Source organism: Gavialis gangeticus, unplaced genomic scaffold (genome assembly GCF_001723915.1).
Source record: "Gavialis gangeticus isolate Ggan-Ray unplaced genomic scaffold, GavGan_comp1, whole genome shotgun sequence".
NCBI lineage: Eukaryota > Metazoa > Chordata > Crocodylia > Gavialidae > Gavialis > Gavialis gangeticus.
In genome coordinates this window covers 255,632,283-255,644,030 of record NW_017729032.1, presented here as the reverse complement: position 1 = coordinate 255,644,030, position 11,748 = coordinate 255,632,283, and the positions used below count along the sequence as shown (strand labels likewise).

At 43.9% G+C, this 11,748-nt stretch overlaps 1 protein-coding gene across 1 annotated transcript in view; it reads left to right on the top strand.

Moving 5' to 3' along the window:
• The window catches only part of TMPRSS7 (transmembrane protease, serine 7), a 63,534-nt gene that overhangs the window by 6,952 nt on the left and 44,834 nt on the right, over positions 1 to 11,748 (top strand). The window contains exons 2-6 of the mRNA XM_019523912.1: positions 934 to 1,126; positions 3,407 to 3,537; positions 6,755 to 6,822; positions 8,796 to 8,989; positions 9,885 to 9,923. Of these exons, the coding sequence (XP_019379457.1) occupies positions 934 to 1,126; positions 3,407 to 3,537; positions 6,755 to 6,822; positions 8,796 to 8,989; positions 9,885 to 9,923 (625 nt within the window). The remainder of the gene's footprint in view (positions 1 to 933; positions 1,127 to 3,406; positions 3,538 to 6,754; positions 6,823 to 8,795; positions 8,990 to 9,884; positions 9,924 to 11,748) is intronic.

Below are 11,748 nucleotides of genomic sequence, written 5' to 3'. Positions count from 1 at the left end.
CCCCCCCCCCCCCCCAAATTCAGTCTTCCAAAAACAAGGTGTATGGTTTATTATTTATTGTATGCATGTATTTGAGGGTGAAGAAAATATGGTATGCTCTGTTACCCTTCCCCACCACCACTTAGGAATAGATCATGACCTTACTATTACCCTGCCCTCTGGTAAGAACTCTGTTATTTCACTGGAAATATTTGTGGCCAACTGCAGAGTCCATGTATAACAAACTACGTTGCTGCTCTGTGTATGATGTGAGGTACACTTTGCTCAGGACACATTTAAGATGAGGCAGAAAAGGCTTACAAGGATGCACCAAGTGGTAAAAACGGCTAACCTGTTTCATATCCAGTTTTCTGCTTTTCCTGCTTTGTAGTTCAAATGCCCCCGCCGCCATTTTTAAGCATGGGGACACTGATACACAAGACACAGGAGGCTGCTGAAGCACTGTAATTACTACACTCCGGCAGACTCAATTAACCTCTTTATCAGTTAATTGAGTCTGCTCTGGTGTGCTGTAATTATAGCATGTCGGAGAAGCCTTCCTGCTCATGTACAGGTGCCTACCTGAATAAATCAACTTTGCATTCACTAGAGGGCACTAGTGGGGTGTGAAGGGGTGTGTGGGGGGTGTTCCCTTTTGTGAGTAGACATGCACAAGGTCAGTGAGTGTTTAATAACTGATGCTAAGATGGTCCAGCCTGTGGGGCAGGGACCATCTTTTTGTTGTTTTGTATAGTTGTCTTGCATAGTGGAATACCAGTCCATGACTGAGGATCCTACCTACAATAATGATTATTATGATCATTTTACAGGTAATGTTATACAGGGGGAAAATTCATCTATTCACCTGTCTCTGGATACCAATAAAACAAAAGCTGTGGTTTGATGTTCTCCATTTTCTTCATAACTCATTGTGGTTTCCCCCTTTTATTTTAGGTATCACATATTTCACTCCAAATAGTAAATACAGAAGAGAAGCTGGCCAAGAAGATACTTGCAATGAAATCCAAATCTGTGAGGAAAGTAAAGACACCAACGTTCTGGAATTTGCAAAATAAAATAATTCTTTTTACCCTGGTTCTCTTTATCATAGGTGTTATAACCTGGACCTTACTGTGGCTCTTCATTGGTGAGTTACTGACAGCTCAGGCATGTTTCATGCATCACTGTTCTGGATGACACTTACTTGTTCTCAGAGTTTCAGATAACTCTGGATGACTGCCTGAAATGCACTTGAACTAAGTTTAAGAGGAACCTTCAGGCTGCTTTACTGCCATCTTCATAACCAAAATTACAGTGACTTTTTCTCCAACTGAAGTTTAGACATAATACTTGCCAGAGAAAAATCAGTGAAGCTGCTGGTGTCACCCTTTACAAAGATAGGCAAGGTGTTCTCTCCCAGTGCGAATGATGCCAACTTCAGTGCTGCCTAGCTGACTGATGCTGGCATGCCTAGGGAGTTCTGGACCCTTACTTTCATCCTTTAGCAAGGCCTGCACAGCCTTCTGTTTCTAATGTAGAAAATATCTAACATTTGTGAATTTGGGGAAGAAGATAACAGAGGTGGAAACGTACTTGACTATCTGTTCTGAAGCTATTTATGAGAGCACAGAAGCATTTCTGATTGATGAGAAACAACTACCTTAGATGTACAAAAGTTCCCTTTTTGTTGAGCGTTTCTAAATAGGCAGAGGTGCTCCTTTGGACTCAATGTTGCTAGGATTCAGTCCGTATGACCCTACCTTCCTTCCTTATCTCCAGAATCTTACGACTGGTGGTGCCTTCACTATAGTGCTGAGGGTCCTGTGATTGCAAAGATTACAATTAGGAACAGGAAGGTCTAAGCCAAGAGTATAATGTCCTGGGCAAGGCTGCCTGTGTCCTAGTGGTTAGGCTACTGGGGAAGGGTTGGAGCCAAACTACAGGCTCCATCTGGGGGAGGAATCAAGGAGCAAGTAACTGGATCCAGTGGGCAATCCAGGGTTAATGAGTTCAGGAGGCAGCAAGCAAGTAACTGGAACCAAGGGGGAAATCCACAAACCAGAGTCCAAGAACAGAGAAAAGAGGGTCTGGGGACCAGGAAACCAATCCAAGGGGAGATCCAAAGCTAGAGCCCAGGAACAAAGCCAAATTGGGGTCAGGTACCAGGAAAGCAGAGTGCAGGAACCACAAGGCTCACCAAAGCAGACCTGAGTCAGTACTGTGGGCTGGCCTAGAGGCTGCTGCAGGCGGGACGAAATAGGTAGCTGCCCTCCCACCAGCCAATCAGGAGCTGTCTGTCAAAAACTCCGGGCAGGTGTGCCTGCCTAGGCAATTGGCTCAGGCTGGTTTGCCTGATTAGAGTCCCCAGAAGAGGTCAGCAATGTCTGGCCTGCACAGCCTTTGGATCAAGCCCAAGGAGCTATGGCTTTGGTGGCATTTGGCAATGCGAGACTGCAGTGAGCTGCAGGGTCTTCAGCAGAGGTGTAACTCTGCCTGTGCTGCAGCCAGAGGATGGGGAGAGATGGCAGAGGCAGCAGGGTCTTACTGCCAGCCGGCCTCAGGCCTAAGCAGGAGCATTCCAGCCCGCAGCTGGAAAACATTGCCACCCCCGGTCTAGGCAGTCCACTATGGACTGATTCATTCTGCTTTTCATTTCTCTTGAGGTCTGCACATAGGTTTTAATACTGAAAAAAGGGTCAGGTGCCAAATTTAAACCCGATGAGGACAAGCATGATTGTAGAGCCAGAATTAGATCCCTCAGGAAAGCCTTCCTTCTGCCCCACTCTGGTTGTTGGTAGGCATAGCTGCTGGATGCAGGTTACAGCCAAAAGGTACACTCTAAGTAATATGCCTGTAGAAAACTGCAGTCTTTATTTTACTTTGAAAGGATGGCTGTGCCCTTTAGGGAAAGAGCAGGATAAATACATTTGCCACTTGCAGTGAGATTATCTTGGCTCTGTGCCTTGGGCTCCTTGTCTATGAAATGTTGTGCATTACAGGGGCCTTGAGGCTTGCTTGGTCACAGTTCTTTAGAGTGCAATGAGCTCATTGCATAAAACGTTCTTTATAAAGCATAGGTTGCTTCATGAAAACAATATGGAAGCAGGGCACTGGCTGCCACGGTCCCCCTGCTTTACCTGTGGCAGGTTAGGTTGTGAGGTCTTGTGTCAAATTTGAGGGTAGTCTTATGTAGCATTTAGGTTATGGTTGTATGGGATAGTTTGGAGAGGGATGATCTTCCCTCAGGCAGGGGGTTGGACTAAATGACCTCTGGAGGTCCCTTCCAGCCCTGTTTGTCCATGAGGTCCCACAGTAGGGTTATTCCTGCTGTGGAAACAAACAACTGATTTTGGACTGGAACTTTATCAGTTATCTTTTTTGATGCTGTTTAAGTGAAGGGGATCAACCTTCCTTTTTTTTTTTACAGTTCAGCCAGGAGGTGAAGATGCTTTGTATTTTGTTGGATTATTTCGTGTTGCCAACATAGAGTTTCTCCCAGAACACAGGCGGAAGGAATCAAGAGAATTCCTGTCGGTGGCACAGAACGTGCAGCAAGTGGTAAGAGGCAGCATGTTGTTCAACCAGCAAACAATTCAAAATTGGGAAGGTTATGGTGGTGATATAAGGTGGCATTGAGGAAAACCCCTCTCTTGCAATGATGGTAGCTCTCCATAGAAAGCTGCAAATGGTTTTGCTAACTGGAAGCAGGCTAGAATTGGTTGCTTTCAGTCTTTTCTGGCAAACTAAAGGCAGGACAAGTTTGTACAAGCTCACAAACCTTGCAGTCCTAGGGCTGCTAGTGAACTTTTTTGGCTTGGAAGGTAAAAAGAACACAGAGTAGATTTGCACCTTATAAACTAACCAAAGTGTGTGTGTGTGCATCTATGCATGGCCCCTGGCAGATGTTACACTTAGGACACGATTAACCAGTTAATCATGTCTTCGGTAGTGTGGCCACACATTCTTGTAATTAATGGCACATTAAAAATAATAAACCACAAAATTCTTACACAAAATGTGTAATGACTTTGTGGCTGTTTCCTATCGCACATTAAATTGCTGATTTGGCTAGCACCTATCAGCTGATGGGCACTCCCAGCTGCTGGAGTGAATCAGAGGCCTTTTCTCCAGTGCACTCCCATTGCAGAAAGTGCCAGTCAGCTGATGGGTGCACCCAGCTTGGGTATGCATTGGAGCCTATCTTTCTGGTACACTCATGTCTGGATGTGCCAGTCAGCTGATTGATGCTCCTAACCTCAGGAGCACATTGGAGCTCCATCATGATCCCAGGCTCCCCCTGCACAGGGAATAGGGACACATTGGGATCTGACTCTGCAATCGCACCTCCTGCTATGCATGGAAGGAGGTATTATTGTTGGGGTTGTGGCCAAGATCCCATTACACCTTTAAATGAACATATGCCAGGGCTCTGTGTGTGCATATAGCAGAAGCTTTCATGGGATGAAGCTGACTTCATCAGATCATAATGAGAAACCAGCAAAGCCATTTTTAGGGTAACACTTGAGGAATTGGCTGACACTTAACCTTAAGTTTGAAATATTAATTAGAAGACAGTGTTTGCTTCCAGCTTAATAGCTGGGCTAGACGTATTTAGTTTCCTTCTGATACTTGCCTGCCTGAAGAGTGGTGGTATTCCCCAAATGCTTAGTGTTGGTCAGTCACAGCAGGAACAATGTATTCCACCTCTCACCAGATTTATGCTGGAGTGAGTGTTCTTGCCAGCAGCCTAGGACATACTTTTCTATGTCTTGCCTTCTGTTGCACTAACCATTTCATTACTGTACACAAGTGAAACAGCTCCAACCAGAGGGGTGGTGTAAGAGCCACCTAAGGTACAATGGATTTAGAGGTTACCTTCCTGAGATGTGGGAGACCTAGATTCAAACAGACTTCTCTATTCAATAGAAAAAAAAATCCCTAGCTGTACAGGTATTAGAAAGGGAATTAGAGAAGGGGAACTCTTTTGTCTTCTTATTTCTTGCAGTGCTTTTGATGTGACACCCCTTTGTTAACTGCTGTCTCAAAGTTCTCTCAAAAATATGGAAAATCATAGAAAAAGTAGGGTTCTCAGGAGATCATCTACCCCCTAAAACAGGATCATCCCAGTCTAAACAATCTCATCCAAATGTTTGTCTAACCTGCTCTTACAAGACATGCACCTGGCTGAGGTCATCTAACCCCAGCGCTCTTTTCTGCCCAGGGCAGGGGTTGGACTCGATGATCTGCTGAGGCCCCTTCCGACCCTAACATCTGTGAATCTATATAAGCTTCCAAATAGGTGTATGGCTGTCACAGGAGTTGCAGTGCAATGGGGGAGCCCTTTAAGGTTGACTTCTTGATGTCTCAGTAAAAAAACAAAACACTCTTCAGTTACTTTTAAGCCTACTTTGGAGAGGTAATGAGCGCAAACAATGCCCTTTGACTTGCAGGCTCTTAATTAGCCTGCTCTTTACAAAGGAGAAGGCAGACCTCAGCTACTAGCCACTGCTGCAGCTGTATTGAATTTAATTGTGACTACAGTTTTTAACTAGCCAAGGATCTCTTGAGGCATGTACCACCTAGTGGCAAAGTGCAAAATACTTCTTCAAACAATCCAGCTGCCGTTCCAAGTTGTAGCTGCCTTTTTGGAATATTCTTACCTGAAGCATCGTCCTATTTAATGCTCATATGAGTTGCAGACTTTATCCAAGTGGCAAAGCATTTTTCTGTAAACTGATTGGAAATCTGTTCAGAACAAGACAGGTTAGCTACCAGTGTGAAATCTGTCACAGGCCCCTGGCACATGTTACACTTAAGATGTGATTAACCAGTTAATCATGTGTTAAGTAGTACCCAGCCACAAGTTAATGCACTTAATGTGATGATACAACAGAGAATAAGTAACAAAATTATTACACAAAATATGTGTAATACCTTTATGGCTGGTCCCTATCATGTCATTAATTGAACATGTGGCCAGGCTGAGCCTCCAGAGTATATAAGAGCCCTTGACTTGCATGCACTCCCAAGGCTGAGTGTGCCAATCAGATGATTGCCACTCCTAGCTTTGAGGGGCTGTCAGAGTCAAGAGCTCCCATGCGCCCCTGAGGCTGAGGGCTGCTATCGGCTGCAGCTTCCAACTATAGGGGTGCACTGGAAACCTTGACTCTGATATGCCCTTTCCACTGGGAGCAGCGGCAGCTTGGGGGCTCTCAGCCTTTGGGGCACAGTTGGAGTCAAGAGTTTTACTTCACCCCCGTGGTTGGGAGCCCCATCAGCTGACCTCAGCTCCTAGGATAGGCCCCCATAGCTGGGACCTGATCTGCTGACCCTGGCTCCCAGCAGCGGGAGCTTGCTAGTTGCCTGTGCTGAGGGAGCCCATGATCTCTGCCTCCTCCTGCACCTGCAGTATGGTGTGATGGGATCTGATGCTTGATTTCACAATTACACCTCCTGCCATGAATGTGTGGCATGCCAGGAAGCACAGCTGGGGGCGTCATACTTCAGATCACACCTCACCTTTAAATGCACATCTGCCAGGAGCGTGCTTGAATGGTGGAGACCGTTTTTGTTTGACAGACATGAAGGAAGCAAGTATTAGTGATGAAAATGCTTTGCTAAAAGCTGCTAAATCACAGGGAATTTGCAATTATATCATCACCACAAATTGTTAAATATGCGTACAGAAAACTGGGATGTGCTCATCTCCTCAAGATCTTTCTGAGAACTATGGATCCTGAATGACCCAAAGAAATAATACTTTGTTCTCTTTCAGATGAACTTGGTTTATACAACATCTGCCTTCTCCAAGTTCTATAAGCAGTCTATTGTTTCAGATGTCAGGTAAAGCTCAGTGGTGAAATTGTTCTCTGGTTTTGTTGACCCTGAATACAGGAGTAAGTATACCAAGCAAGCTTAGTTTTACATGACTTCTTCCTGGTATTTTGGTCCATTATATGCAGTTGCTTTTCTAACTAGATCTTTTTAGAAATTGGACCTTTACTTAGACCATAGAAACTTTGCAGACCCTTAAAGATGATTAAAGGAAGTTAGGGGTAAGCTGAACTCCTATAACTCTTTAGGATGACTGTGGCTGTGTACAGGTGTTTACTTCCATTTAACTAGGCAGGTTTAATTTTAGCAGTGCAAAGTTCTTTGTAGATAAGGGCTGATGCACTGGGCCTTATTTGAGAGGCAGGGGAAACAATTATAAACTGAAATACTGGGGATGTTGCAACTCATGAGGCTGATTTTGTGAATCAGCATAAAAGGCTATGTGTACATTATCTTATCTATTTGCACCGGGTCTGTTTTAGTTTCATGCATGACTTCTAGGAACTAGATTAAATTAAATTGAACCAAGTCTTTCACTGAATTGAAATAGTGCCCTATTGGAGTTTGGTAGCTCTTTTAGTAAAACAAAAGTTGAACAACTTAATTTTTACTACAATATACTTAAAGTTGTACAGTACTCCAATATGGACACAGTTATATTAATAAAAGTACTTTATATCTGTAGGATTATAGGAAAGTAGGGCTGAAGGGACATCATGGGCATGTCCAGATGAATATGCACATGCATTTCCATGGGGACAAATAGCAGTGGCTCATAGTTGTGCTGCTGGCACTTGTCCTCGGGGAACGCCTGTGCATGCATGCTCTGGTGTGCAGCGAGTTGCCCTGGGCAGGGTATTAAAGGCTGGGACCAGCACCAACCTGCCCCAGCAGCCTTAGTTGGGGCCATGGGGCCGTCTCAGGGCTCCAGCGGTGGTGATCCAGGTGTACGGAGCCTGATTGGCAACTGGAGTTTGCCTCTGGCTGGCCAGGCTCTGGTTTCATGTGCTGCCCTGCTTTTTTCTGCTGTGCATTTTTTTTTAACATCGGGATTTCCCTGTGTCAAAAAAGCCCCACACTGCAAATTAGCCGCATAGCAAATGCCTCCATTTGCACCATACTTGCGGCACTGCAGATGGGTCTGCAGCACCACAAACTGCACATGAACACTCATCTGGATGCACCCCATTAGGTCATCTAATCCAACCCCCTGCTCAAGTCCGGATCATCCCTGACTAAACCATCTCGGCCAACTAACTATCTAACCTGCTCCTGAAAATTTCCAAGGAGATTCCACAACTTTTTGACCACCCTTTCAGTGAGAGAGTTCTTTCTAATCTCCAACCTAAATTTTCTCTGCAACAGTCTGAGGTTATTGCTCCTATTCCTGTCTTTTGCCGCCAGGGGAAGGACAAAGAAGTATAGTTGTGTTATGCAACTTGATAACAGTATAGCTGCATCCATATTACCGTGGCTGTACAGGTATAATTATATTGTTTAAATTGTATCTCTACCCTACATAGTTATGCTAATATGGCTTTCAGGTGGGGACCAGGCCATAATGACCACACAGTGGAACAGGGAGATGATGGGTTGATAAGAGTGTTGAGGGCCTAAGATTCAATTGAATACTTTTGGAAGTTGTTTCAGGATGATGGAGATGGGTTGTTAAAGGACATGGGGATAATCATTTTCATTCCCTTCCTTTAGGGTACATTCCAGCTCCAACTCAAGTCAATTAAAAGATTTTCACTAGACCTAGTAAAAATATGCCAGCCCTCTGAAAATCAGTTTCTTGGTTGAGGGTCTTAAGTAGTGTTTTTGAAGAGGGAAAATAGGCTTAATGAGTCAAAAGAGTAAGGCTGTGTAAAAAAAAAATAGGAATCTCATTCATCTGAATCACTAGCCAGAAGCCTACATTAAGAGTACCAATCCTGAGAAACATCACAATATGTCAGAATCTATTTTAATACTTATTTCAGTAACAACAACAATGGAGGCCTTCTTGTTCATTTCTGGATAGTATTTGTGGTACCACCAGCAAAAGGCCAAGTATTCTGTGAAGACTGTGTAGCTGCCATTTTAAAGGACTCTATTCAGACGAGTATTGTCAACCGGACTTCTGTGGGGAGTCTTCAAGGTCTTGCAGTGGACATGGATTCCATTGTTCTGAGCGGTCAGTATTTGAGTGTGTCTATAACCTTCATGCAATAATTTAATCAGAAGTCTTTTGACCTAGAAGAGCAACTACTACAAATATTTATTATTTCCAGTCCTCTATCTCCAAATGAATTTATATTAAGATGCAGAAAACTATGCTGAAGCAAAGTTAAGGAGAGAGAAGAACTCAGACAATGAACCCCAAAGGCTCCTAAATGGTATCTATTTTTGGAGTCAACTTCACCACTTCTATCCAAGCCTAGTTTTGATTAGACTATTTCTTCAAGCATGACAAACTTACAGTGTTAAGGCTTCCCCAGACATCAAAATGTAGCACCCTTAATTTAACATAAAAAAGACATTGTTACAGAGATTGAAAAAGCAAGCTGTGGAGTTGCCTCTCCAATGACCTATTTCTGTGTTCAGAGCAGATTCCCTAACTGCATCCAATATGGGTGCAGCGAAATTAGATATTTTCTTGGGGTAATCTCTTTATTTGGAAAGAGTACACAAATTCTGTTCCCTTGAAGAAAGGTGATAACAAACTGCTTACAAGCAGCTGTCCCTAGCAGAAACCTGAGGTAGTGCACCACAATCTTGCGCCAAACAATCTCTCTCCTGGGTGCCTCTTTCTGTACATCTCAGGTCCTCATTCAAGTGTCACTGAAAATATGCAGTATCTTCTGCCTTAAGGGCCTGAGTTACTTGGGGAAACACCTAGTGCAAGGCTGCTTGCTGTACTGACATAAACTGGGCAGGTGGCCCAGGGCTGCTACTCACTTTGCAGCTGCTTTGGTATGCAAAAAGTGTGTTTATTACTGAAGTAACATGGGTTTGGGTACATTTAAATTCTGGATGTTGATTTACTTGTAAAAATGAGAAGGCTCACTTCAATTTTTTTACCTATGCAGCTGGGCTTCGATCAGATTATTCTTCAGCAACTGGAACAGGTAGCTTTCATGAGCATCCGTTTTGGTTATGGGGTGGGGGATAGTTTCACTATGTGCTATTTTCTCCTGTGTGTTTCCATCTGTTGTAAACTAGAAGGCTCAATTTCAGCCTTGGTTTGTATGTGCTGAGGTGCCATTGGAGTCAATGGGAGTCTCGTATGTGGCAAAACATATGCAACCTTTCTCTGAGTTTATTGCTGGGGTCATTTTAGTTGGTAAATGCTCTAACGTTCTCCACTCCTTTCCCTCAACAATTTCCTTGGTGTAGTATCTGAACAAAAACGAAAACCAAAATGACTCAAAACAGCTGAATTGTGCTGAGTTTATTTATTAACAGTATTTCAGATCCCAGCTCAATCTCACACTATTACTCATAAATCAGCCAAGCCTTGCCAGAATTAGCTTGTTGCTTAGCTTTGACTGTAAGCTATAACAACACTGGAGATTTTCTAAAGTGGTTCTTATAGGCTTTTTTAAATATGTGAGGAAACTGCTTGTGGGACTGATCCAATGAAATACGTGCATTTCTTGGTAGTCCATTTCCAGGGTGGTGTCGATTTTGTGTACCTATGAGGTATTTGTGTGGATTTAGTTGTGTGTGTGGTGTTTAGAGGAGGAAGGAAAAAAAGGGGAATATGAGGAGCACACAATGCAAAAACTTACATTCAGACTCTCTTAGGAACCGAATCATTTACAGAAAAAAATGAGATGCCATGTTCTTATCTTCTTTGTCCACAACATATAATCAGTATGCATTTGAGTACAGTTGGTCATTGGTACTAGATTGTGCTAGTCAAACCCTGAAGAGACTTGCAGCAGAGTCTGGGAAAACCCATGGTGATACCACACTGTTGCGTTCCTGGCTGCAATTCGGACACCAAGAGCAAGATCCTAAATAGGAGTTTGGGTGCCTGTACACTTCATGGTCCAGGGTTTCTGGCTACCTCTCGGGACCCTCTCTTCTTCCCTAATAATATGACCTGCATAGTTATTGTAGTCAATTCATTCTTCCAGTTTTCTTCTAGTGTTGGGGGAAAATGTGTATAACTGTTAATCAAACACTTTTTTGTGGCTCTTGGTAAGAGATGCACGAATAATGTAAGCTGTTAACTGAGACTATGGCAAATTGGGTGGCATATGACCATTATTCATTACCCCTGAAAATACATGGAATTTATTTTCAAGAACACGTGTTCCAAGTGAGTCCTATAAATAGCTTCCTTCCCCTGTTTTGATTCACTACTAGTTTACTGGCTGCTTCAGTTGCAGTTTCTCCCAGCTTTACTTTTTCACTCATTTAGATAATACTCTAGTGATAATTTCATTGATATTTCAAGGGGATAATAATTAATCATAGAGTCATAGAACTTGGATCGGAAGGGACCTTGTAGATCTTCAAGTCTGATCCCCTGCCTGGGCAGGAGAAAAACTGGGCTCAGATGACTCCAGCCAGGTAGGCATCAAGCCTCTTCTTAAAGACCCCCAGGGTAGGAGCCAGCACTACTTCCCTTGGAAGGTGGTTCCAGATCCTAGCTGCCCTGACTGTGAAGTAGTTCTTACGGATGTCTAATCTAAACCTCCTCTCCAACAACTTGTGGCCGTTATTCCTTGTTGTGCCAGGGGGCGCTAGGGGGAGCAAGGTCTCTCCCAAACCCTTCTGGTCCCCCCTAGTGAGTTTATAGACAGTCACCAGGTCCCCCCTCAGCCTTCGCTTGTGAAGGCTGAACAGATTCAGGTTCCGCAGTCTCTCATTGTAGGGTCTGCCCTGTTGTCCCCGGATCATGCGGGTGGCCCTCCTCTGGACCCTCTCCATGTTGTCCACATC